A 26,808-nucleotide genomic window follows, 5' to 3' on the forward strand; every position below is an offset into this window, starting at 1 on the left:
GTTTAGTATTAAAAATGATATATATAGAGGTTATGTGCAGATTCTATGCAGATACTGTGCCATACATAAGAGACTTGAGTATCTGTGGACTTTGAGATCCACAGAGGTTCGGGGACTAATTCCACAGATGCCCAGGAGATATATACAGAATGATTATAATCTAGCTTTACAGCCTGAAGTCAAGGGTACTACTTTACATTATTATAAAGTTGAGTCTACTATGAAGAGAATATTCACTAGTATTTTAAAAGATTTACTTATTTTATGTGTATTAGTGTCTTTCCTGCATGTATGTGTGTTCATCATATGTGTGCAACATTTGCAAGATTTTATCTACATGTCTCTCCTTTGACTTTTATAAAGAGAGCTGGTGAGAGCCTGGAGAGATAGCTCAGAGGTTAAGAGCACCAACTGCTCTTTCAAAAGATCTGGGTTCAGTTCTCACTGCCCACGTGGTAGCTAACAATTTTTTGTAAGTGCAGTTTCAGGGGACCCAGTTTCCCCTTTCTGGCCCCCTCAATGCACACATTGCTCACATATACATGAAAGAAAACCACTCATACATACAAAATTTTTTTTAATGAAATTAAGGAAAAACGAGATAGTAGGTTGGCTCAGTGGGTAAAGACACCTGTGGTTGATTCTGATGAGGACCTGCGTTCAATGCCCTCCTCAGTTCATTCAGTGGAAGCATCATCCCCCTGCCTCAGTTCTTGCATGCCTAGATTGGCGGTAAGATGATCTTCTCTGCTTACTCTCAGGGCTATTAAGAAGGTTATCCTGAATCATAGATGTGAAACATGGAAGCAAACAGATGTTAGGCAATAGAAGAAGCCATCAACCATCTTCACTTGTGTAGCGACTGGGCTTTGAAATGGGCTTGTCCCTTTTCATCATGTTTCTGCCTCCAACTCTTTTCTTTCCTGCTCTTGTTTTTGTCTTATTTTAGACTCCTTGATTAACTAATGATTTTTATTGCATTTATTTGTTTGATGTGTGTGTGTGTGTGTGATGGCATATATGTGGCGGTCAAAGGACAACATGTGAGTCTTGGCTCATTTCACTTCACCTGTGGTTCCAGTGCATCAGGCTTGAACACAGGACAAGCATCTTTATCCGTGGATCCATCTCACAGCACTAAGGTCTTTATTTTTAAATTATATGCATTCTAATAAAGCTGTTGGTTTTAGGAGGTCACAGAAATACACATAATGGTACAATAAAATGTACACAAATTATTTCACTTAGAAGATGTGTTCTGTGTGTTCAACATGTACCCCTAGTCATCACTTTAGAAGGTGGGGGTTCTGGCTAATAGACAATTAGTTTCGTTTTACTCACTCTTTTGAATTGGGGTCCCTGGATTAAAAGTCTAGGGTTTTTGTTGTTAAAAATATTTTCCTCATTCTTTGAAGGTTTCATACATTTATATAATGCACATTGATCGTATCCATGCACTATTACCTCCCTCCAAATCTCCCTGGTACCTCTACCCCACCTTTCTCCCACCTTCCTGTTTCTCTCCCTATCTCTTGTTTTAAATATCTCTTCCTAAAGTCCCATTATTGCTGTCTATTACAGGCACATGGATATGTATCCATCCACTAGGGGATGAACATGTCACCAAAGGAGAGTGATTCTCTCTTCCTCAGCAGCCATTGCTGCCAATAGCTCCTCTGGCGTGGTGGAGCCTCCATGGTTGTTCCCTGACCCATGCTAGAATTTTGGCTGGCTTGATTTTGTGATTAGCCACAGCTGCTGTTCACTGATGTATATAATAGCCATGTCGTGTCCAGAAGTCAGCCTTTCACAGCCCTCCTCCCCATCCACTGGCTCGGACATTCTTTTCTCTTTTTCTCCCATGCATTTCCCTTCCCTTGGATGGTGAGAGGTTGGTAAGATGATTCAGTCAAGAATACTCGGCATTACTTATACTCAGCATCTTGACCAACAAAAATATGAGTTTCTGCATTAGCCACTACCCTCTGTGAAAAGAAGCTTCTCTGGCCAAAGTTGAGCACAGCACAGATCTATGCACATAAACACGAATATTTAGAATGCAGTGTGACAGGACAACAACTTTACAGAATAAGAGTAAGATTCCCCCTTGGGTCTATGATCGTCCCAGTCATGGGCTTTAGATCAGATTTACAGAAACAGGAATGAAGTCGATCTTGTGCAGGCCTCATAACCAATCAAAAAGTGGTCGGTTAGCCCCATAACTGTCACACCATCATTCCTGTTGGCACATCTTGCCAGCAGGTCCATGCTGAAGCATGCAGGATTCAGTGGCAGGTAAGACACTGTGTCTTTTCTCTACCAGAAGCCTGACCACCACTGTCGGGCATTATGTAAACTTGCCAGCAGGGAAAGTTTCCTGGTCATCTCAAGGTTGATTTCTCCATCTCCTCAACCTGGACTAAAATTTTTATCTATGTAGCTGTGTGAACTTGTACAAATTCATTCATGTGTGTGCTGTGCATAATGTATGTTCTGTGTGTATGTACTAGTTATTCACGTGTGCTGTTTTGCATCCATGCGTGTGTACCTGTATGGAGAAACCAGAAGTCAACCTCAGGTCTCATTCCTTGGGAGCGGTCCCCTTGTTTTTTTGAGGCAGTTTCTCACCAGTTCCTGGGTTCTACACTAACTGGCCAGCAAGCCTAAGGATTCCCCTATTTTTACCCCCATGGATTTGGGGACAATGCTCAAATTTTTACATGGGTGCTTGGGATTTAGCTCAACTTCTCATGCTTACATGGCAAGTGCTTCACCGACTGAGCTATATCCACAGCCTCAGACAAAAGGCAGGAGTGAGAGGATGGGAGTGGGGCAGTGGATTAGGGACGCCCCCAACCAGGCCTAGTAAAGCAACAGGGACATTTTAGAAGCAAAGTATGACTAACTGTTGCTTTTGCATGCATCTAACTTAGTAGTAGGGACAATACTAGAGTCAGCCAACAACAGAGAAGTGGGGCATGTTACAGGGCTCTCAGTAATATGCGGGACTCAGAATCATAATCATGTTTCTGTAACTACAAGTTTTTCAACTCCTATTTTTAATGATGGTTCTTAAATGCTTTAACTTCCCTTGTAGTCCACCACCCACCAGAGGTAGTGGGAAAGAAAGGATGGGATGGGATGGGGGAAGTGGACCTGTTTAGAAAGGTTCTTTGGAGCAACTTCTGTCTGTGTTGTCTTGAAATCAGTTCAATCCACAGGTTAGCAGGGAGCTGCAGCTTGAGCCACTCGCAAACACTTCACAGACCCACCAGCAGTCCAGTTCCGTAGAGTTGGGTTAGTAACAGTGATGACATGACCTAGCAGAGACAGCCAGGCCTCTGCCTTGGGTCTAGTCAGCAGGAGGGACCAGCAGGAACACCAGGAGAGGTTCTCAGCTGTGCCTCTCTCAGGAAAGTGAAGATCAGTGAAGACAGTAGATCCACAAGTATTGCATAACTAGCTGTATCAGAAAGCCAAGCTCCCTCTCCGTCACACAGGAGTCCTATTTATACCCTCTAAACATCACCTGTCTTCCACCTGTCTTGCCTTAGCACAGGTCTTGTCTCAGCACATGCATCCTGTCAGCCTGAGTCCAAGGAGTCCTGACAAATGAGGCTCAACTACACAATGTAAGGCGGACCAATACATGCATTCTGTCAGTAAAGAATCCATCACATAACCTTTCATATTTGCCTTAGCAGAACATCCTCTCTCCTGTGTCTGCTTCAGTGAAACGTTCTTTCATGAGTCTGCCTTAGTCTTTCACCTGTATCCACTTCAGGAAAACACTCCTTCATGTGTTTGCCCCAGCAAAACACCATCCAACACAACTGATTCTCCAAAGAGCCCTTAAGTTTCCACTTCCTGTTTCCAAAGATGAAAGTTCTTGTGATAGGATGAGAAGTATATAAAAAAAAAATCCAGAAGAGGAATAGAGCGCCCACCGTGCCATTCTCTGTGATAGCAACCCCAAATTGGTGATGAACGATTTGGTGATAACACAGCAAAAGGCAGGTGCCTGAATGAGCATCAGAGGGAATATACCAAGAGTGTCTAAACTGAAAACACCAACTCATCTTCTGCAAAATTCAGCGAACTGAACACAGTTCCTTCCAGTGATCCAGGTTCTACTTAAATACCATGCTGGCAGATAGGAGATGGCAGTGGGCTGAATTTCTCAAGGGAGCTGCATCCCCCTCCCACAGCAGCCTGGGAGGAGCCAGTCACCTCCCACTCACCCTCTTCCCCCTCCGCTCTTGTGTTTACGTGTGTATGTGGTGGGTGCACATGCACCTGTGTGTGGAGGCCAAAGCTGATGTCAGGAATCTTCCTCGGTTGTTCTTTCACCTTACTCTTTAAGGTAGGGTCACTCAATCAAATCCAGAGTTCACTGATAGGACAACGTTCATGAACTCTAGAGATCCCCCATCTCCCTGTGTGTATCTTCCACGGCTGGAATTACAAACAGGCCACCATGCCTGCCTGGTATTTATGTGGGTTCTATGGCTCCAAACTCCCATCCTGTTGCTTGAACAGTAAGCATTTTAAACACTGAATCACTTCCCTGGGTGAGAACTGATCTCAATAGAAGCCTCAGACCTCTTGTCATAGCAGAACAAGCCAAGTCTTCCATAACTCTAATATTCATGGATGGGTCATCAAAGCCTTAGATCAGTTTGCTTATATAAAATTCAACTTGAGACTATAATAAAAATATCTCAAGAACCTTCTGCACCCGACAATTCAAGCTTCTATCTGTGGGTGGGTGGGTGAGGTCACTCTTTTTTTTATTGGATGTTTTATTTATTTACATTTCCAATGACATCCCCTTTCCTCATTTCCCCACCCCCCAGAAACCCCCTCTCCCAACCCCCCTCCTCCTTTTTGCTTTTATACCATTTTAATTACATGTAAGTATCAAGGTCAGTTCTAGGTTGAGGGTCTAGCAATACAATAGATGCAAATAGTCAAGGAACAAGCAAGACAATAAACAGAAATAGTCTAAGAATAAGCAAGGCATTAAACAAAGTCCTGTGAACACTCCTGTGATCACTGTTTCTAAGGGCTTATCAGGATGACCAAAATATCTGAGCCTGCTTCTCTGTCTTAGCCCAAAGTCATTTTCATATCTGAAGTTTACTTCCTTGTCGTAGCCTAAGATTTAGATTGCTCAGAGGTTAAGAGAACTGGCTGCTCTTCCAGAGGTCCTGAGTTCAATTCCCAGCAACCACACGGTGACTCACAACCATCAGATAATGAGATTTGATGTCCTCTTCTGGCCCGCAGGCATACATGCAGGGAGAATGCTGTATACACTATTCTTTTTAAAATAAACATTTTATTCTTTCAGAATTTCATGCAATATATTTGGACCATATTCACATTTTCTCCCAGCCCTTCCCATTTCTACCCTTTTCCTTCCTTCTTCCTTCCTTCCTTCTTTCCTCCCTTTCTTTTCTTTTTCCAGTTTGATCTAGTTCATGTTGACCAACTCCTCTTGGGAGTAGGACCTGCCCACGGTTCACAACCTTAAAGGAAATTCTCCCTGTAGTTATCAAATACCACTAGCTCCTCCACTAGAATTGGGATTTTATGTCCTGCCTCTATGCTGGGATTCTGTCTAGCAGGAGGTTGTGCAGTTCTTATACATGCTGTAACAATCACTGTGAGTTCATATGTGTAACTGCCATGTTGTGTCCTTGAAGCCATCACTGCCTCTGGCTCTAACAATTTTTTCAGCTCCACCCCTCCCCCACTTCCTCAAAGATAGCTGAGCTTAGACGGGAGGGATGTGATCATATACACTCTGTTTAAGGCTGACCATCCCTCAGTCTCTTGTTCTCCATGCACCGACCGTCTGAGGTTCTCTGTGTGCATTGCAGACTACTTCAAGGAGAAGTTTCTGGAATGAGGTTGAGAGTCACTGTCATCTCCCATTGTTCTCAGGCATAACGTAGAATGGCTGCAGTCATTTATCAATCACCTTTCTTAGGATGTTCTTACTTATTTGTGTGTGTGTGTGTTTGTGTGTGTGTGTGCGCGCGCGCACGCAAATGCACATGCATATGTGGGTGTGCATGCACATGCAAGTGCAAATGGAGGCCAGAAGACAGCCTCTGCTGTTATTTCTTTATTCTGCCAAGCTTGGTTCTTTTTGAAGCTAGACTCAGAACTTCCTGCCTGGGCGAGGCTGCCTGGCCAACAAGCCTCAGAGGTCTGCTGTCTGCCTTCCCAGTGCTGGGGTCACAAACCCACATACCATGTCTGACTGTTTTCTTGCTTTAAAAAAAGTAGGTTCTGGGGATGAAATTGAGGTCTCTATTTCTTTAAGGCAAGTACCTCAACAACTGAGCTATCTCCCAACCCTACCTCACCTGTTTTCTATGATTTCCAAAGACTCCATGAGATCTCTGTCACTGTCCTGTTTGGAAGACAGAAGCACCTAGAGCTGAAATGGTACAGGTGCCAGATTCTGCCATCTCAGGCCCTGCTGATGTGACACCCCAACTCCCTTCTTCTAGTGGGATCATGAAGAACCATCTAGCTTTTCCCCCACCTTATTTTTCCCTGTGTCACTTCTGGGATCAACGGCACTAGAAAGCAAAAGCACCAGACTTAGTGTGTGAGGATGTAGAGTAGGAAACATATGGGAGAAATGTCACATGTTTCTTGTAACAAAAGAAATATAAATGTCCAGTGGGCAGGAATAGAATGAACGGTGGATGCTGACAGGTCGCCGATGCTCACCAAGCATCATAACACACAGATGAGTAGGGGATCTGAATTGGGAGATGCCACCCTTGTCAGAGGGGACCGAGAGTCAGGGCAACTCTGAAGTGGCTCAGTTCCCCAGAAAGTGAGAGAGTCAGAGGAGAGAGAGGGACTGAGCATGGGGGCTGTGTTAGAAAACCATGTCTGATGTGGTGTGAAAGCCAAGAATAGGATGCTGAAGATAGCAAGCAAGCATCGCCCCTCCCCCACTCCCAGACTGCAGCAGGACATGGACATCTCTGCAAGCATGGACACAGATGGATGCTCATGTCTGAAGACAGTACATGACTAAATGTGTGTTGTGTGGATGGCAGTGTGAACAGGAGGCAAAATCCAGGGCCACAGCTGCATGATGCTTCCTGATGGACAGAAGGAAGGAAGGAAGGAAGGAAGGAAGGAAGGAAGGAAGGAAGGAAGGAAGGAAGGAAGGGAGGGAGGGAAGGAGGGAGGAAGGGAATGAGGGAGGGAGGGAGGGACAGAGAGGGAGAAAAGGAAGGAAAGAATATGTGACTTTTGATTCACCAGGGCATACTTGACAAGAATGTGACTTCTCAGTGCAGTCACTGTGTGAATCTGTAGACTACTTAGCCTGAGACCTCCAGAGACAGGCTGACCCAGAAAAACCCCAGAGATCCTTTGTGGGCTTGTGAAACATATTGACCACAGTTATGTCTGACTAAACCCTTCTCCCTACTTGATGCCTTTTCCTGCTTGGTAAAATTGAATAAAATTGAATTTATTCAATGGCTTAATAGCATTGAGAACTATGAGGTAAAAATATCTCAACATCTCTAAACAGGATTTCTATTGGTAAATAGTGTTGGGGAAAAAATGCTGTTGTTCAAGCACTTAGGAATCTGAGGCAGGAGGAGTGCCATGATTTTGAGGCCAGCCTGGGCTATAGAGTAACGCCTTATCTCAAAACAACATGAGACAGTAGAGTTACTGTTTTCATCCTGTACACATCTTTTATGTATCACCAGGGACTAAATTATGTTCTTCCCTTCTGGCAGATGCTATGAGCTACTGTCTCACACGTAGGAACTGAGGCTGTGAGAATCTAAGCTGATTTGTACCAAGTCACAGTGTCGGACACAAGATCAAAGGCTTTTTCGAAAGCATCTATTTATATATATTGCAGTGCTGGAGATGGAACCCAGGGCTTCCTGCACGCTAGGCAAGTACTCTGCCACTGAGCTAAATTCTGAGCCTGAGACCCAACCTTTCAAACCCAAATCCCAGATTTTCTCCTTCTTGCACATGGACCTGTTTCTGACCTAACCATGTGTGGAGCTGGGGCACTTTTTAGCATAGCATACACAGTGGAGACTCAGCACTTTCAAATGGACATGGTGTCTAAGACATTTGAGTCACCCAACCAGCAGGGCAGCCTTAAAAGTAAGGCAGGAGTTTTCAGTCCTGGAGAATGGTCTCCTGCTATTCCTTTTTATGAGGCATGGCCCAAGTCCACAGAACACTCTAGGCCTTTATACCTGTTCCATATACAGGAATGTAAGTTAGACTGGCTCTAGAAGGTGTGTGGTGAATCAGAAGACTTGAGGCAGAGGATTCTTAGAGATTCTGGAAGATTAATGATTCAGGCAGAAAGAAGACACCTATGATGGAAGCAGCAATTAAAATCTGTTAGATATTCAAACAGAAGGCGCTGTGCTAAGCATGTGATAAATAAGACTTCAACAATATGAAGAGACTCCCTCCCTTGATAAAGCTTGATAAAGGCCTGTGCTGGTTAGTGTTTGCCACCTTGACACAAGCTACAGTTACGTAGGAAGAGAGAACCTTAACTGAGATAAACTGTATCCATCAAATTGGCCTGTAGAGCAATCTATGGGGCATTGTCTTGATTGAGAATTGATGTGCAAGAGCTTAGCTCACTCTGGACGGTGCTCCCCATCGGGGAAGGTGGTCCTGAGTTGTATAAGAAAGCAGAGTTAGTATGCATCATTCCTTTATGACCTCTGCTTCAGTTCCTGCCTCCAAGTTCCTGCCCTGCTTGAGTTCTGGCTATGACATCCCCACTGAGCAACTACAAGCTTTAAAGTAAACAGAGTCTACCCCCAGTTGCTTTGGAGCATGGCATTTATCACAGTAATGGGAAGCAAACTAGATCAGGCCCATGGAGGAAATCAGACTGGAAGGCAAGCAATGATAACCAAGGCAGAATGTGTTGAGTGTTGTAAGGTGTACACTCTTCATGAATGCTACAGGAGTTTGACGATCAACTGTGCAAGTGTAAGAAGCTAGAGACTAATGGGGAATTTCAAGAGGAGAGAGGTAGGTAGGGTGTGGGCATTGAGGGATAAGCAGGGCTCTAGAGGCCTCTTACATTGGGATTGTTCATTTGCTACAAGGAAATACCTTAGGTAGGATCTCGGCTCCTGGTAGCTTCTCTTTGACTATGGCCTAGAGGGTTCTGTCTGCCTGGCCAGGTGCCAGCACACTGTTTAGCATTTGTCTTCTCTAACATCGACTTCTGGTTGTTCTAATGGAATGTATCTAATAGGCCAAAATCACTTTTGCTCCCCAGAACAAACATTCAAGACACCAAGGGAAATGCTTTGCTGTGCCCTGCTCCAGATGCCTGCCAATTCGAGCTGGAGAAGAGCATCGAGTTGCCAAGCCACTCCCACTGGGGAGCCTGAAGAGAATATAAAGCTGGAACTTGAGGCTAGCCAGTAGCTGGAAGCCCTCCCAACATGGGCTGCCACGCCCGCCTACTTTGGCTGCTGTTCTTCCACGCTGCGATTCTACCTGAAGCAGGTACACAGCTAATGCCCCAGGGTTCTGTACACAGCTAAAGCCTTGTGACAGACTGGAGAGAGAAAGTGTGGTTTTGTCTCTTGTCCTCTGATGTGCCAGCTTAAAATTAAGTCAGCACAAAGGGAGCAGTTACTCTGTTTAACATAATCTGACCTCTGTTGACTGCTGCTGTGATCGGCCACATCACCTTGATCTGGTTTATGGATGTTGAATCAAATGTCTTATGAAAGATTTGTTTTCTGTGAACAAAGCATCAGTCAATTTATTGTCTTCATGGACTGTGGCTCTGTTTGTAGGCTTCTGGAGGGAAAGATAGAAGGGCTACTGGCCAAGATGAGCCAGCAAGGGACTGTGAAGTCTTCTTTGGTTCATGTGCTCAAGTTTTGGTGTTTAGCACTCACCAAGAGTATTGAATTATAGTTGGCATTTCTTTTCTAGTGTTGAATGGATCTGGAAAATGTCAATAAAACATCCTAGCTTCAAATATTTGATATGACACAAAATTACCTGGACTGGACTTGTAAAGATTTCTACTCTGAGAAATCTGTACTTTATAAAAACCAGATTGAACCAGATTGAGTCCTTTGCTTTTCTTGGTTTTAACGTATGTTCTCTACTCGTCTGCTTAGGGAAGTTTTAATTTCATTTGAAACTAATTTGAAACATTTACATAATCTTGATTATTTTTATCATTGTTTAGTGGCTTTGGGGGGAAATGTTAAAGTCTTTTATTGCTTAATTTTCGTACTTGACTATAGGTGAGAAGGTAAACAAATGAATATTTGAAAATATTCATAATTTCATAATGAATTCATAAATTCAAATCAAATAACTTGATTACAAATAATTGCATGCATATATTTATGCAAAATTCCCAGTGTTTAAAAAACAGTTAAGTTGTACTGGAGCATAAGGAACAATGTGATGATTTCTTGGGTGCTTTATGCTTTCTTTTGAATCTACATGTCCTATAATACTTGAGCCTGGGTTAGAGACGCAACAATCTAGTGGTGTTTCCCAATCTGTGGGTCTTGACCCTTTGGTGGTCAAACAACCCTTTTGCAGGGGTCACTTAAGGTCATCAAAAGCACAGATGTTTACATTATGATTCATACCAGTAGCAAAATTATAGCAATGAAAATAATTTTATGGTTGGAGTCACCACAACATGAGGAACTGTACTAACGGTTCACAGCATTAGGAAGGTTGAGAGCCACTGCTCTAGAGCCTTCAAGACCTAACGAGGACTTTCTAGTCTTGGGAACTTGAAACAAGTTTTGAATCCTCATGCTGCTGTGCCCTCTCCTACAAAGGGACATGACATATGAGACTATTGGGTAGATTAATGAAGTGTTAGTAAAAGACTTTGAAGGGTCCCTCGGACACAGAAAGTGCTCAGTCAGTCTAACCGCTGCCATAGGTGTTGTGGATTACAAATTGTACATCTTAAATGAAGAGGTAAAATTGTTGAATCTCACATTCCCTTAGCCACGACTTCTCCATTTTCCAAGTCTCCTAAGAAACTGGGATAGTTCCCCCTTTCAATATTTCAGCAGCTCTTTCCTTTTCCTCTTTTTCTTTTCATTGTATGTTTGTGGCTCTGTGTGGGTGCATGCACCTGAGCACACTCACCTAGAAACTAGAATCGAAGTAAGATTCCCTGCAATTAGACTTACAGGGGCTGTGAGCAGTCAGTGTATGTGCTGGGAACTGAACTCTGGTCTTCTGCAGGAGTAGCATACTCTTCACGTCAGAGTTATCTCCCCAGCCCCTCAGTAATAATTCCCAAGTAATTGATTCAACTTTCCAAATATAGCAAAAAAAAGGGGGGGGGGAACTTCTCGTTCTTCCTCCATGAATAGGAAGCTGTGTAGGTAAACACTGGGGACGCATGAACCCTACCAATGCTATGTGGAACGTTTGGAGTTCCCTGGCACATGAATACGTTTGGAGTGTTTTGCGAGAATTCAGTTCTAGTCAATCATTCTGGCTCTACCGTGGAAAAGATGATGCTGAGGTTGATCTCAAAGTGACAGTGCTGGCTTTGGGGATGTCAACCAAAGCCTGAGTGAGCATGACTCCTGCCTGGCCCCGTCCAGAAGGCACCCCAATGAGATCTGCTCCTAGCCACAGCTGGGGCTGCTCTGGGGAAGTGCTCTTGGGGTATGACCAGGCCTGTTTGGAATTGAGTGTAGAAAGAATTTAGTGTGGATGCAGGGGTGGGAAATAGAAAGATCTCAGTCTGCGACAAGTGTAACAGTTTCTGAGAGCTTCAGAGTTGGGGTGGGAGTGGTTTTCTTAAGAATGTATTCTGGAAGCTCCCTTATAAAACAGGGAACAGAGTAGGTCCCCCATGGAAGAATCAACCATGGTCCTGATCCTAACTTCCACTGAGCCCCACCTCTTATCTTACTGAAACTCAAGTCTGTAACCTGGTCACAGCTCTCCTCTCTACCTGACCTCTATCCCCTTTGGTGTTGGCTGACCTCCTGCTCACTGCTCGAGCCGTCTGCCATGTTCAGCAGAACACCCTGCTCTTCTGTGGCCCCAGGCTGCAGCACAGCTGCTGGCACCACTGAGGCCAGCTTGGTACTTGGAAAAAAGGAATGGAAATAAATGAACAAGAATATCATACCCTGGGCCCCCTCTGCCCACAAGCTTCTCCAAAAACAAAAATAAGAGGATTATAGTTTTTTCTTTCACCCATGTTCTGCAAATACAAAGATAATTAAGCAGCTCAGCCGATCTGGTAGACACTTCTCGCAAGTCTCACTTATCAGTGGGGATGGTTTCCCCTAGCCCTGGTACCTCCTTTATCTGGGTGCCTTGAAAACTTTCTGTCCCTGTCCATGCTCTTGCCACACCTCTCCCCTGAGATGTTTATGTCATTCTACAGCTTTCAGGTGGAGGGGTGGGAGCTGAGGGGTTTGAGCCAGGAACCAAGGATTAATGACAGGATATGGTGTAACAGGCTTTGCCAGGCTCCTGGTAATTACACAAGAGCCTAACAGACAATGGGGCCAGTGTGACCTAAGAACAACCACCCAGGGAGGTAGTGCAGTTCCCCGAAGGTCACTTAACCATAGAAGGGATTTGAAGGACTTGTAGATCACTGGAGCCTTGGGTATTACTGGGGCAGTTTACACAAAAGATGCAAAGGGCAACTTGGTGGCCCCCTAAGAAGGCTGTTGGAGATAAAGTGTAGGCCAGTTTTAACACAGGGGGAAATCTCTGCTATAGGTCTCACGTGATATCCGATGACATGCCTAGCTTTTGAGTTGATGGAAGTTAGTGGTCTGCTAAGACTATTTTCCAGGGGTTGTCTGATATTAAAAAAGGATGTTGGGTCAAATGCAGAAGGTGGGTGATAAATGGATGTTGAAGGGATTAAACACAGCTCAAAATGATTTTAATTTTGGATCTTCAGCCTTCAGACTATTTCAGTCATGAAGTTCTAGCCAGCCATGTACACTCTTCAGCACAAATGACTTTATTTTTCTGGAAGCTTCAGTTCATAACACTTTCCAACTTAAATAGGGAAACAGTCTCTACAAATCTCATGATCAACTGACACTTCTTCCACCTGTGCTGCTGAAGGATGCCTGCCCTGCTGTCCCACGGACCACTGGTTAAATGCAAAGCAAATGTCACACTGCCCTGCTGAATGCAATGAGGATCTGAGATATAAATACTCACAGTTACACTACTAAACACTCATGCGTACATTCACAATACAGTCAGGATTACCATCACTGTGATGAAACACCATGACCAAAAGTAGCTTGGGAAGAAAAAGGTTTATTTCACCTTAGAGTTCCACATCACAGGTCACTATTGAAGGAAGTCAAGGCATGAACTCAAACAGGGCAGGAACCCCGGAGGCAGGAGGCCATGCAGAGATCATGGAGGTGTGTTGTTTACTGGCTTGTTCCTTAGGGCTAGCTCAGCCTGGTTTCTTAAAGGACCCCAGACCACCAGCTCTGGATGGCACCACTCACAATGGGCTGGGCCCTCCCACATCAATCACTAATTAAGAAAATGTTCTACAGGCTTGCCTGAAGCCCCATCTTATAGGGACAAGTTCTCAGTCAAGGTTCCCTTCCCTCAGATGATTAGCTTGTGTCAAGCTGACATTACTAGCCAGCAGGCACATGCGCGCGCGCGCGCGCGCGCGCACACACACACACACACACACACACACACACACACACACACACACACACACACTCGTTCAAACCTGTCCACACACCTCTCACGTATATTCATGTACATTCACCCACATCCTCATACTCGTTCACACAAACTCTCATCCATTCATTCAGAGGTACACATCACAAGTTCACTTTCGCCATACGCAATCATTCACACATATCACACACGACCAAGGTGCTTCAAACACTTTCCCCTTATTCCTGCTCTAAAGAAGGCCTCTTTGTCATCATCCTCTCCTCCTCCTTCCTGGGGTATCCATTATCTCCATGCCTAGTTCATCAGATCTCTCATCCCTGGTTCCTCAACTAATGTTTCCAACAACAGTCCAAATCAAACAGGCAAGACCCCAGTTGTCCCCACTGCTGGATGCCCTGGAGTTCTGTAGAGGAGGGGTATGGACAGCTTGCTGGGGGCATGCAGAGATGCAGCATGCCTTACTTAAGATTGGGAGACTGTCAGTTCTCCATATGAAAGACTGGGAGCTGGTGTACCTCGGCGGTAGAGTACATTCTTGGCCTGTGTATGGCCCTAGGCTCAGGCGCCAGCAATAGCACCCATTTCTCCATACAAAGACTACAGCTAGACCTTGTGGTGACCACCTGGTATAGCACTCAGGAGACTAAGGACTGTAAGTCCAGGGCCGGTCCAGGCTATATAGTGAGAAGCTGAGTCAAAGAGCAAGATAACAGATAGTAGTTGGCTTAATCCTCCCTGCTAGGGCCCTTCTGGAAAGTCACCTTTTCTCCACAGCCAGATTCTGGCCAAGTGGTCATAAATCTTCACTCTCCTCACCTCCTAGCCCTATCCTAACCCCATCTCTTTCCTGTCATTGTTCTTTTGAGGAGAAGATGGACCCTACCCTTTATTTTCTGAGCCAATGGCACCAGTCTGGTTAGTGTCTACGAGCTCGGCCATTGGTTCTTCCTGTGGCCTGTCTCATCTTAGGCTGGCCCATCTAATCACTTACCCCTAATGGTTCAGTCTGCTTCCTGACCTGTGGCAATCATTTCTGATCATGTAACCCATCCAGGTCTCTAGATTTTCCTGTGTCTGACACTCCAAGCACAGGCTCCAGCCCTGTGGCTGCATTCTGACTCTTCCTTGTCCCTCCTCTTAGTTGGCCAGTCCCATCACTGCCCTCCCCCACCCCAGCAGCTCACTCACACCAGTCTTTCTTCCCTCCCACTGCCACCATGGCTTCAGGAATATGCTTCCCTTCCCCCCCTCCCCTGCCTCTAGCCTCCCCACCTTGAAGTTCAGCCTGTTCCTGCAATACATTTGGCCTCACACTCAACACCTTTCCCATCCTGCCTCCACTTACCTTACAGTTCTACTCAACATTCTACGGATCACGCTCCATATTTTCAGCAAGCAGGCTGTTCATCCCACTTCACAGCCTTAGAAAATGTATTCAAAGGATATGATTAAATATTACCGGGGGCAAAGTGGTCATCTTTCCCCATTCTCACGCATACAAACATCTTAACTGGGATCCCAGGCTTGGTAATGTGCAAGGGAAAAGTGAGGTCCATTAAACAGCATGAAAGCTGTATTTGAAGCTGAGCCTTTGGTGACTCAATTGCTTGGAAGCTTCTTGGATGTCTCCTTCATGTCCCTCAGGCCACTGGGTCACTGATTATCACAGGAAGTGAATGATGGCTGCATGACTATTGTCCCCGGAAGCTTCACAATCAGCTTTCCTGTCTCAGGGAGCGTGGCAAAGAGCACCTGTTTTACTTGGGTTAATTTGTACCACCTCGAGCAGTTTGCCGACGCATGTGCAACCACGGCCTCTGACTTAGGGTTGGCTATGTCTGAATGGCCATGTTCAGATGTGGGAATCTTAATAGTTCAAGAGAAGGACTAGAGGTGGATCGAATGAGGCTTCTTGCTGAGATGGAGAACAACCCACCAGTAAGACAGGAGCTGGGAAGGGAGCTATGGTCTAATTACAGAGGGGGCTTGAATTCAGGCTAAGAACTTTGATCTTTAATAGACAATTAGGACCTAGTATAGTTATCAAATGACACTAATGTGGCTTTGGGGGGAGGATGAGTAAGAAGGTGACATGCACTAGAATGGAAGACAAATTAAATTAGGGAAAGTGAAAGAATGACAGCAGACACTCACTCATTCACACACATGCTTGAGTGCACACACACACATGCACACATGCACATGCACGCACACATATACACATGTACATATACACACATGAGAGCATATGCACATGTACACACATATACACACATACACACACGCACACATGCACATACACATATACACATGCACACATACACACATGAAAGCATATGCACATGCACACACATATACACATATACACATATACACACATGCACACATGCACACATGCACACATGCATGTGCACATGTGCATGTACACACATACACACCTCTCCTTACTCTGGATGGCCATGTTTTTATACAACAGCAGTAGAGACCTTTACTTCTTTTTTTCTTCCTCCCTCCCTTCACTCCTTCCTCCTTTTTTTCCTCCCCATGACCACCTGTATTCCAGGTCACCTTACTGGGCCTAATCAGCACACACTAGATGGTCTCTAATGTGATGATGAATGTATAATTCTTTCAAAATGCTGAATCTGGGTTTGGTGGCACACTCTTTCGATCCCAGCAGTTAGGAGGCAGGTCCCTATGAGTTAAAGGCCGGTCTTAAAATCATCAACAGGTCAGCCAGGGCTACATAGTGAGACTTTGTCTCAAAAGAGAGATACACAAAGATTTATTATTATTAATGAAAAGTAATTGGTGCCAGGCATGATGGCAAACACCTGTAGCCTCATCCCTCAGGAGGCTGAGGCAGGATATCAAGTTAGAGGCTGTCCTGGAGATACCTACTAAGACACTGTCTCAGTGGAGGTGGGAAAGACTGGATAAATGGAAAATGGAAGACCTGACCTGATGTAGTAGAATGTGGGGTCAGGGAGAGTCGATGGGTCAAAGCCAAGCCATAGATCATGAACAAGACCCAGAAGGTGCTAGGGAGGCCAGGTGCTGCCGAGGCTGACGTTCCTCCAGAACCAAACAAGGGCACTGCCTCCTGCCAGCTGCAGGTCTGGGGCTGCCTTCTGTCAGCCATGGGTCTGGGGAAGTTCCTTGGCTCTATGTGTTCTAAGTTTCTTATCTGTGAAATGGGAGTGGAACTGATGGTAGAGTCTAAGTCAGCTCAGAATAGGGAATTGACAGTGCTTTGACTCAAGGGGGCTCACCATGAGCATTGAATAAAGGTCAGCAGTCCCAACTCTGGACTCCCAGGAGCCCTAGGCAGCTCTGCTGTCTCTTCTTGCTGCCAACTCATATCTCTGCTCAGTGGGCTGTCTATTACCTCATCTGGTTATTCGTCTGTGAAGAGGACAAAGTGACTGGGTCACTTGATGAATTCCAGGGCGTTATCAATGTCAAATCACACCAGGCACACCTAACAGACAGCTGGTAATTAATTAGGCTATTGTAAAAGTGCCCTGACCCAAAAGCACCATAGGACTGGGTTCTTGGTTGTCTACTGAGCAGGAAGTCACCTTCCAATGGCTATAGCAGAGATACGGGCTGAGTGGCAGATAGATCCACCAGGGGGCTTGCTGTGGGGAACAGTCTTGGCTTGCAATTAATGATGTTAGAGAAAAGTTATTGTTTTTGTTCATAAAGAACTATGAAGTAGTTTAAAACAAAACAACAACAATAAAAACAACCCTACCACATTTATTCTGAGTAGTAGCCAAATATCTTCTTATTAACCAAATCTGACAGGAGCCTGATATAGCTGTCTCCTGAGAGGCTCTGCCAGAGCCTGGCAAATACAGAGGAGGATGCTCACAGCCAACCATTGGACTGAGCACAGGGTCCCCATTGGAGGAGTTAGAGAAGGGACTGAAGGAGCTGAGGGGGTTTGCAACTCCATAGGAAGAACAATGATATCAACCAACCAGATCCCGCAGAGCTCCCAGGAACTAAACCACCAACCAAAGAGCACACATGGAGGGACCCATGGCTCCAGCCACATATGTAGCAAAGGATGGACTTGTTGGGCATCAATGGGAGGAGAGGCCCTTGGTCCTGTGAAGGCTCAATGCCTCAGTGTAGGGGAATACCAGGGCTGGGAGGTGGGAGTGAATGGGTCGGGGAGCACCCTCATAGAAGCAGAGGGCGGGGGGATGGGATAGGGGGTTTCCAGAGGGGACACTGAAAAGGGAGATAGCAATTGAAATGTCAATAAAGAAAATATCCAATAAAAGAAAAGAAAAAATTCCAAGAATGCAGCATAAATGGCAATAATGAATATCCATTTTTTTGGGAAAGTAAAATAACAAAATTTTATATGAAACAAAACAAAACAAAACAAAACAAAAACCAGGGCCAGACCTTTAGTCCCCGTGCTTGAGAGGCAGAGGCAGGCAGATTTTGTGAATTCAAGTCAGTCTGTTTTGCATAAGGCCAGCCATGGCCATATAGTGTGACATCATCATATGAAAGAAGTAAAGAAAGAAAGAAAGAAAGAAAGAAAGAAAGATAGAAAGAAAGAAAGAAAGAAAGAGAGGAAGCAAAGAAAGAAAGGAAGAAACAAAGAAAGAAGGAAAGAAATTTTTAAAAACAATCTTTCGAAATGAAAAAGGATAATGAAAATTCTATAAGAATAGATTTTTTTTAAGAAAGAAAAAATTGTTTAAAAAGCCAGTGCAAGAAATGTTAGGAACATAGAATTAACTAAGAGCATAGTAGAATTTATGTAGAAACTGTTACTTCCTTAAAGAAAATACACCAGCCACAGACAGCTATTGAATCATAATGAAGTATACTGGCTGACCCATTGTCAAAATAGCTGAAATTAACACAGAAATGACAGCAAGGAGAATTTTAAAACCAAGTGTACTGCAAAGCAGGAGCTTAAGAAAAATAGGTTTCCCCAGGCACCTGGTGCTTTCCCGCTGATAGCCCTCTTTCCCGTTGATAGCCCTGCTTTGGGTAGCTGCATATTTAGATCCCCATGCCTTTCTCTGCTATGCCTGGGGATTGATGGGTTTGGAGCAAGACCCAGGAGGTTTCCATAAGGCCTGGGTTAGCTGTGTTCAGGGTCCCTGCAAGTCTCTGACATGGCTGGTGTATCTCAGCTTGTTACAGGAAGGACATCAGAGGATCTGGAGCAAGGCTGGGGAAGGAACGGCCTAAAAGAACCTTCATCCAAGACACGTCTGAGGAACAAGAAGAAGGTAAGTCTTAGCCAGACAGTGCCCATGCCCTGCAGAAGTGGTGGGGGGAAGGAGAGAAGGGACATTGAAATGAGAAGACACCAAAGCCCCCAGGAATAGACAGTCCACACTCGGGTAGGATAAATCTCTCATCCTCAGACAAACACACCCCAATATTCTTTGTGCCTAACAAAACAGAGATACTGTCAGAGCCTTTCCTGCCTTCTTGGTTCTTACACATTAATCATGAAGAGTGTTCTTAAATGGTGGAGCACATGACAACCACTCTAGAACTTATAGAATGTGCAAAGTCTTGGGTCTTACCCTTAGATGTGGGTGTACCCCAGAAGTCCATATTGAACAAGTTTTCTCAGGGATGGGAACAGGGCCTATCCAAGGGCCACACTTTGAAACTCTGCTCTCTGGTGACTGGAAAGAGGAGAGCTACCAAGAGAGCACCCTCTCTCCCTCCCCATCACAGCTTTCCCTCAGCAGTTTTGGGAATGTATAACAACCCTTATCTATCTAACTATTGGTTTACAAAATGAAGCTAATAACAATTGCCCCTGAGCATCCCCCTGTGACAGGCACTACACCCGCATTTGGCTCACGATCATCCTTTAAGGTGTGCACTGTGTTCTTTTGCAGACGAGGAAAACAGAATCTAAGTGGTCCCACATACACTGACTACACAGCTAGCGGCTGACCCAGCCAAACCTCACTTTTGGTTGTTTTCTATCCACTGTCCTAGCAAAGCTTGCTGCCCCTGAGAGCCCTGGGTGAGCCAGCTGGTTGCTGCCCAGCAAAGTGCTGGCGGATAAAACTGGGAGTGGCGGGTGCCAGCAGAGGGCAGCATGTACTCTGCACTCACCAAGCATTTGCCTTTCCCCAGCACCACAGGGCACAGTGGAAATGACTCAGGAATCCAAATTCTTATACTGAAATATCAAGCAGGCAGTTTGGACAGTCTCTGTCTTCTTAGATGAAGATTTCCTTGCTAACGTGGGTAGTGGTTGGGACACAGAATGAAAAGGGGCTGAAAGGACAAAGCAAAGCCCTGTGGCTTTCCCCTCTCAGCAGAACCTAAACTTGTTTATGAATAAATAGTTCTATTACAAATGAGGACTTTAGGGAGATCTATGGGGTCCCATTCTGGTCCTCATTAGCTAATGCTCTGATACCTGAAAGCTGATGCCCTTCCTCTCTGGTATAATGTGACAATGCCCCTTATAAAGATGTCCATGTAAAACAGCAGTTCTCAACTAGCGGGTCATAATCTCCACAGGGGTCATATATCAAATATCCTGCATATCAAATATTTACATTATGATTCATTACAGTAGCAAAATTACAGTTGTGAGGTAGCAACAAAATAATTTCATGGTTTGGGGGTCACCACAAATGGAGGAAGTATATTAAAGGGTCACAGCATTAGGAAGATTGAGAACCACTGTAAAGGATTCAACCAAGTGCTGGGAACACGGGCGGGACTTCCGGGAAGCTGGTGGGGAAGTGACTCTGTTCACCAACACTCAGGTGGGGTTGGGGAACTTTTCTCCCAAAGACTGGCTTCCCGTGCAGCTTGTGGAAGGTTCTAGCAGGTGTTCTGGCCGAGTCGAGGTGTATTTTGAAGGTGTGTGGGGCACAGTGTGCGACGATCTGTGGGACAAGAAGGAAGCACAGGTCGTGTGCCAGCAGCTGGGCTGCGGGGCTGCTGTGTCCACCCTGGGAGAGGCCTACTTTGGCCAGGGCTCTGGCTCCATTCTTCTGGATGATGTGCAGTGTTCTGGGACGGAGGTCTCCCTGGGGCAGTGTTCCCATGCTGGCTGGTTCATCCACAACTGTGGGCACGAGGAAGACATTGGTGTCATCTGCTCTGGTAAATTATTTTCCATCTTTTCCAAGAATTGATTTTTTATGTTATCCAATCATTTCCCTTTCTCCCCGACTGATCTAAAGGAAGCCTTTGTAACATACTGTCATGTGGGATCAAAAGTCCTGTCTGCTCATGGTCCTGGGAACCTTCAGAATGACACCTGTGTGGAACCTCTCCTTCGTGAGGTTTGGGAAGCAGCTGGATATGGGCCTCTTATTCTACTCCAGTTTAATTGCATCCACTTAGGTGGCCAACGGTAACACTGGGAGGGGAACAGATGGAAAGGAAAACACTCAGGCCAGCTGCAGGGTTATGTGATTTGTGGGTCCCAGTGTGAGAGCTATGACAAATTTCAGGACAGAGACAGCAGAGTGCCAAAGGATGGGGACCTTTAAATTGTGGGCCCTCAGGGATTACAGGAAGGCACCCCGGGGTAACCCTCTACTGGTCCTCTTCCCACACTCATCTCCCTGTGCTTGGTGAGGCCTTGCGTATCTTTTAACTTTCCTCTAATTAAATGGGAGTGATCATTGTGACGGTGATCATTGGAACTTACTACCCTGCCTTATATCCTGAGAGCCAGGCTGCCAACAACATGGTCCTCAAAATCCTGTTTTGGGTGGAAATAAAGCTACCGGAGGCAGAGTAGTTCTGCCCCTGATGAACCAACTGTGGATGATAGAGCAAGATGCAGAGTGGAGTAAAAGGGAAAAGAAAGGCTCTATCCTTGTTCACCAGCTGCTAACTGGTGAGCCAGAGACTGCTTCCCAGGTCTCCTCTGCTCATGTTTCACAAGATTCAATCTTCCAAGAAGCAGGACCCGAGGCTCCATCCACTGGCCAGGAGTTAAATACTCCCCTAACAAGCATGTTTTGTGGAAGGCTTGGTCAATTTAGCAGTGAACATGTCTCTGGCTCCATGGGATGAACCAATGGCCTTCTGCTCCTATCAGAAGTGGCATGTCATTCTTGGTGACTGTAGATGTCATGAGTCCTGCCCTGGTCAGGGTCTTCCCCCTGTAGGGAATTTAGAGAGTCCTGGTCCATGAAACTGCTATTCCTAAGGCTTCCCTGTAGCCTTCAGGAGACAGATAGCCTTAGTTCCTCTGATTATCTTTAGTCCGAGGCTTGCTTTAAGGTTGAACTGTGCTACATGCTTTTGAAAGTGCTTCTGGTGAGCCCTCTGAGCTACTATGGGGGCAGAATTCACATTGGGCAGCCTGGGTGGGCAGAGGAGGACTTTGCTGCTCTCTCAGGCTGCACGCTCTTGGACCAGGTACCTTTGGGGGTGCCGGAGGGGTACTGAGAACAGCCTAGTTAGCAAATTAGCACAAGCATAAGCCTTGCTTTGGGGGATTTTTAAAGCCCTTTTCAAGTTTATCTTTCTGTGGTTGTTCTCAGCTGGAGGTGATTTTGTGCCCTAGAAAGCATTTAGAAATTTTGGTCTTCACACTGGGGGATGCCCCTGGTGTGTGTGGTAGCATCCAGGGACATAGTCAAGCCCCCTACGATGCACAGGATGGCTCTCTCTTTCAAAGAATGTTCCAACACAAGATGGCAATAGTGCCGAAGATTTAGAATCAAACATATACAGGTGGAGACTAGACTTCAGTAACTGGTTATAAATTAATAATGCATTAATAGTTGGTTAACAATTACTTTCAAAGTGATGGAAATTGTCTACAACTCCTTATCCAAGGGTGAGCCTGGGCCCAGAGCTTCCAAACAATTTTATCTGATTGTCTTTCTTACTGATTAAAGTTGATTATTAAGTTTGTCCTGTAATTTTTTGTAAATATGCTATTTTGGTGGATATGGTGAATTAGAATTTGAATCATAGCATGCCTTGTATTCTAAGGGCAGGAGGAACAGGTCTCTGACTGGTTTTGCCCGAGAGACTGCTTCGAAGCCTAAATCCTCTCTGCTCACGTGGGTCTTTTCGATTCTCCACTTCCTACTCAATCTTTGCCACTCAAGAGGGGTTGTTTTACTTTTCTTGTTTTGAAAATAATGAAACCAAAATTAAAGGACAAATCAAGGTCAAGATGAATTCCTTCTTGACCAGGATCACCCAGCACATATGTGGACCTGAGGTGTCCATACCTAATGCCCCATTTCACCCCCAAATATGTCCACAGTTTTGAGAAGATGCCATGAACCTTAGGAAAATGTATCAGCGTTCACAGTTGTCTTTGTTGCTCTGCTAGGTGTCTCATCTGCACCATCTATTTGGCCTCCCCAGAACACACACACACACACACACACACACACACACACACACACAGAGTCACATACACACAGTCACACTCCACAACCTGACAAGATCCCCAAGTACAGGGAGAACCCCAGCTGAGCTGTCCTAGTTTCTCTTTAGAGCCTTCACCATCAGAACCCACTCTTCTCCCATTCCAACTCCGTAAGTGTCCGCATCCCTTATTACAGGCAGAAAAACAAAGGATGCTAACTGGGAAAATGAGCAGTTGGTTTGTCAGTGAGAAAACAAACAAATGCCAATGAGCTAATTTCCAAACGGTACAGCCTGCCCTAAGCAGAGACTCTGAAATCCCATTGTCTCTAGAAGTCTAAGAGAAACCAAAGTTGCATTATTATAATATGAAACCATACTTAAATAGCCAGCACAAACTAGCATAAATTCCTTAAGAAACTGCACCTATTTAGCCTATGGCCATTTCAGCTCCAATCTCAAGCTGAGACGCTCTGCAAACCAACTCTCACTGAAAGATGTGAGCATGATTCATACTAACAGGTGACATCCCCACAGATACTGAACAAAGGCAATGTGCTTGAGAGCATTGGCCTTCTTGTATTAGCCCCGTGTAACCAATTCTAGGCTAAGCGTCCCACTGGGCACATGGTGCTAGGGTGACAGCAAGCCATGGCACTGTAGATTTTCCTTCTCCTACCAACTCACCTTGCATTCTACCTTCTCTTCCTCATAGAATCTGAACACATTCTCATAGAAAATGAAACTTCAAGAGATGTTGGTAAGAGCAAAGACCTTGGCAAGTCTTTAATAGAACACCCACAAGCTCCCTTAGTCATTTGATCGAATTTGCTACCATAACCCATGTGGGAGGCAGGGGAGGGCAGGAGACGAACAATGGGTTTCATCAGAAGGACCCAGCAAAAGAAAGAAAAATGAAAAGGTGACTTCCTTGGCATTAACCATGCAGGTAGTATGTCATCCCAAACTGCTTTGTTCTGGTGCTCAAACATATTTCAGAGAATTCTGGAGGAGAAATGAATGCATCTGGCTTGGCAGATTCTAATTCACAGATGCAACAGAACTCAGATTGACTAAGGCAAGTCCAGACTTGAGACATAAGGACAGAGAGAGGAGTCCCAGGACAATGTGTTTAACAACTGAGTCTCTGGATGTGCTCCTTTGCGAGACGATAAGAGTGCTTTCTAGAGGTCTCTGACTCTGCTGTCCTCTGGAAGGCGGTGTAATTGTGCACATAATCCAATTTGTAGGTGACTCTGATTTCACTTCTCACTGACCAGATTCTACTGAACACACTCTCCCTGCACACAGTCACAGTGCCAGCCAACACCCACTCTGTAGGACGCCACACATACAGTGCACTTGGGTGGGCTCTTTGCGTGGTAATGACTTCTCTTTATTTACTTTGCTCTTAGATGCTGAACTCCTAACACCATTTCCTGGTGGTGAGTTAAGGTTTCCTAGCTCCTTGTGTGATGCCATTTGGCGGGTATCACATTTCTAACTAGTAGGTAGCTCCGTAGCCATACAAATCTTGCTGGATAGAATGACTTCACCAAAGAATTCCACTTTGTTTTGATGGTTTTTTTTCTTTTCTGTGTTGAAGGAAGTTCTACCCTCTTCCCAGGTGTTTTTGGTCCAAGTAACTCCTTCCCTCTCCTCTCCAAGCCTTGAGTCCATTGCCATTTAGAAGAGACATCCCTGTCCCTACCACCCGTTACCCACTCTCAACCCATTACCCAAGCCACCTTTGCTCCTTGGCACTTGGCATGCTTGCAGATCTTCATTTCATTCTACATTAAAATGATTCACTTTAGTAATGTGGTGGTATGGTCAGTGGGAGCTGCCTTAAGGATTAAATGTGCCAGAGATGTCTCACAGCTTTCCCTGTGAATCCTAACTCAGCCAGGATGAGGCAGAACTCACCTTTGCTGCCAGACCCTGACCTCTGTGACAAGAAGGCTCACATCCATCCTGCTAATGGCAGGATCCCCTGTGCTATGCACTCCTATGTGGTGCATGTATGAGTGCTTGGTGTTCTATTTAGGCTGGATCCTGGGAGATCCAAGGAGAGTAGCTTCTTCCTAGCAGTATTTTTGTACCTTTAAGACTGGCCACAGTTGCAGCTCACGAATGGGTCAGGACGATGCTCCGGGCGCATAGAAGTTTACTACCATGGCCAGTGGGGCAGGGTTTGCGATGACCAGTGGGACCTACGTGAAGCTGAGGTGGTGTGCCGACAGCTCAACTGTGGGCGTGCCCTCGAAGCCCCAGTCCTGTCACAATTTGGTGATGGTCCAGGGGAATTTCTGCTGGATGAAATGGACTGTACTGGGACAGAGAGTTTTTTAGGTCAGTGTCCTCATGCTGGCTGGAACCTACATAACTGTGGTCCCGGAGAAGATGCCAGTGTCATCTGTGAAGGTAAGGGCCTCCTCTCCCCCACCCCCAATAGTGCACATCTTGTGATCAAGATTGCACCTACACCAATGCCTCTGGCACCTTTGCCTCCACAGCAACAATCACAAATTGACCCTGCTGCTTGGGTATGCCTGATGTAAAGAGACACGGGTAATTTAAGCGCTCAAGGCTTGAGCTCAGGACTTTTAGACACTGGATGTTGACATAGATTTTATATAGAAACATAGTGGCAGACATGGGAAGTTCCATCATAAGGGTTTCAAGACATCTCACAAAGAGACAACCTCTGAGTAACCCAGGAACAAATGTCACCAGATTGCCATTAGCTCTTTATTCCAACAGCCACTGAAATCTCAACCCCTACTCCCTACAGGAAATGGTGAGGAGCCCGTGGCAAGGCCTCAAGGTAGGAGGCGTTTTCATGGGCAGCTCTTCTACTCACCCTCATTTGACACAGACTCCTTAACACTGGCTGAGCTGGGTTTGGAGAATGTGTGGTAAACTCCACACTCAGTCTCCTCTCTGTCAGGACTTTGGCAGCAGAAGCTTTAGGTCCCATTTCTCACACTTCACTAGTGGAAGTGACCTTAACAGGCCATCTATGTCCTTCTTGAAGAGGAGACAAAACAACTGCTTCACGGTAGTCCATCTGGGTTGAAGGTCACAGACTTGGGGCAATGACAAATACAAACTCACTGAAGTGTGAGATGGTTCTGGGGGACAGCTTTTCCTGCAGGGTCACCTCTTGTTTGAGTCTTAAGTTCAGAGGCCAGAACCCCTTTTGGAACATTTAAGTTTCACAAGCCAGATGCTTTCATGGTATTTTCTAAACAGCTGCAGACAACATATCAAACCAGCCTCAGGCAATCATGAACTCACGAGTCTATCTGATTCCACATAAAATTCCTCTTGAAAAAAAAAAAATCAGGTTCTGGAGCTGGGTGATGGTTCAGTTGGTAAAACTTCCTCCTGCACAAGCATGAAGACCTAGCATGACTTTTTCATAAGAAACCTACCTATGAGTTGGTGCTTTTCAAATATCCGTTTTACTGATAATAAAACAGAATCAGAAAATTAATTCAATTTCCCTGAATGACATCATTAACTAGTCAGGGGGGCTGTGGAAGTTGGTTGGATGGCATTGTGTGTAGTGTGGATTGGATGGGGTCGTGTGTAGCTCGGTTCTGGTGGATGCTGATGCTGAGGGCAGTCTCAGTCTCCCTGCACAGTTAGTGTCCTGACGAAGAAGAATTGGAGACCCTCCTTGTTTCTCTTTCT

At 45.3% G+C, this 26,808-nt stretch overlaps 1 protein-coding gene across 27 annotated transcripts in view; it reads left to right on the plus strand.

Annotated features, from left to right (window-relative positions):
- The first annotated feature begins 9,456 nt into the window (after nucleotides 1-9,456).
- LOC117710731 (scavenger receptor cysteine-rich domain-containing protein DMBT1) overlaps nucleotides 9,457-26,808 on the plus strand; it is a 117,146-nt gene continuing 99,794 nt past the window's right edge. For 7 of the 27 annotated variants that reach the window (XM_076911717.1, XM_076911737.1, XM_076911727.1 and 4 more), the window contains exons 1-7: nucleotides 9,457-9,555; nucleotides 18,912-19,010; nucleotides 20,554-20,868; nucleotides 23,825-23,869; nucleotides 24,525-24,554; nucleotides 25,219-25,533; nucleotides 25,904-25,936. In XM_076911717.1, coding sequence (XP_076767832.1) covers nucleotides 9,492-9,555; nucleotides 18,912-19,010; nucleotides 20,554-20,868; nucleotides 23,825-23,869; nucleotides 24,525-24,554; nucleotides 25,219-25,533; nucleotides 25,904-25,936 — 901 coding nt within the window. In that variant the 5' untranslated portion in view covers nucleotides 9,457-9,491. The remainder of the gene's footprint in view (nucleotides 9,556-18,911; nucleotides 19,011-20,553; nucleotides 20,869-23,824; nucleotides 23,870-24,524; nucleotides 24,555-25,218; nucleotides 25,534-25,903; nucleotides 25,937-26,808) is intronic. The other 20 variants (XM_076911822.1, XM_076911832.1, XM_076911841.1 and 17 more) reach the window with 8 other exon arrangements.

This window comes from Arvicanthis niloticus, chromosome 1, assembly GCF_011762505.2.
Source record: "Arvicanthis niloticus isolate mArvNil1 chromosome 1, mArvNil1.pat.X, whole genome shotgun sequence".
NCBI lineage: Eukaryota > Metazoa > Chordata > Mammalia > Rodentia > Muridae > Arvicanthis > Arvicanthis niloticus.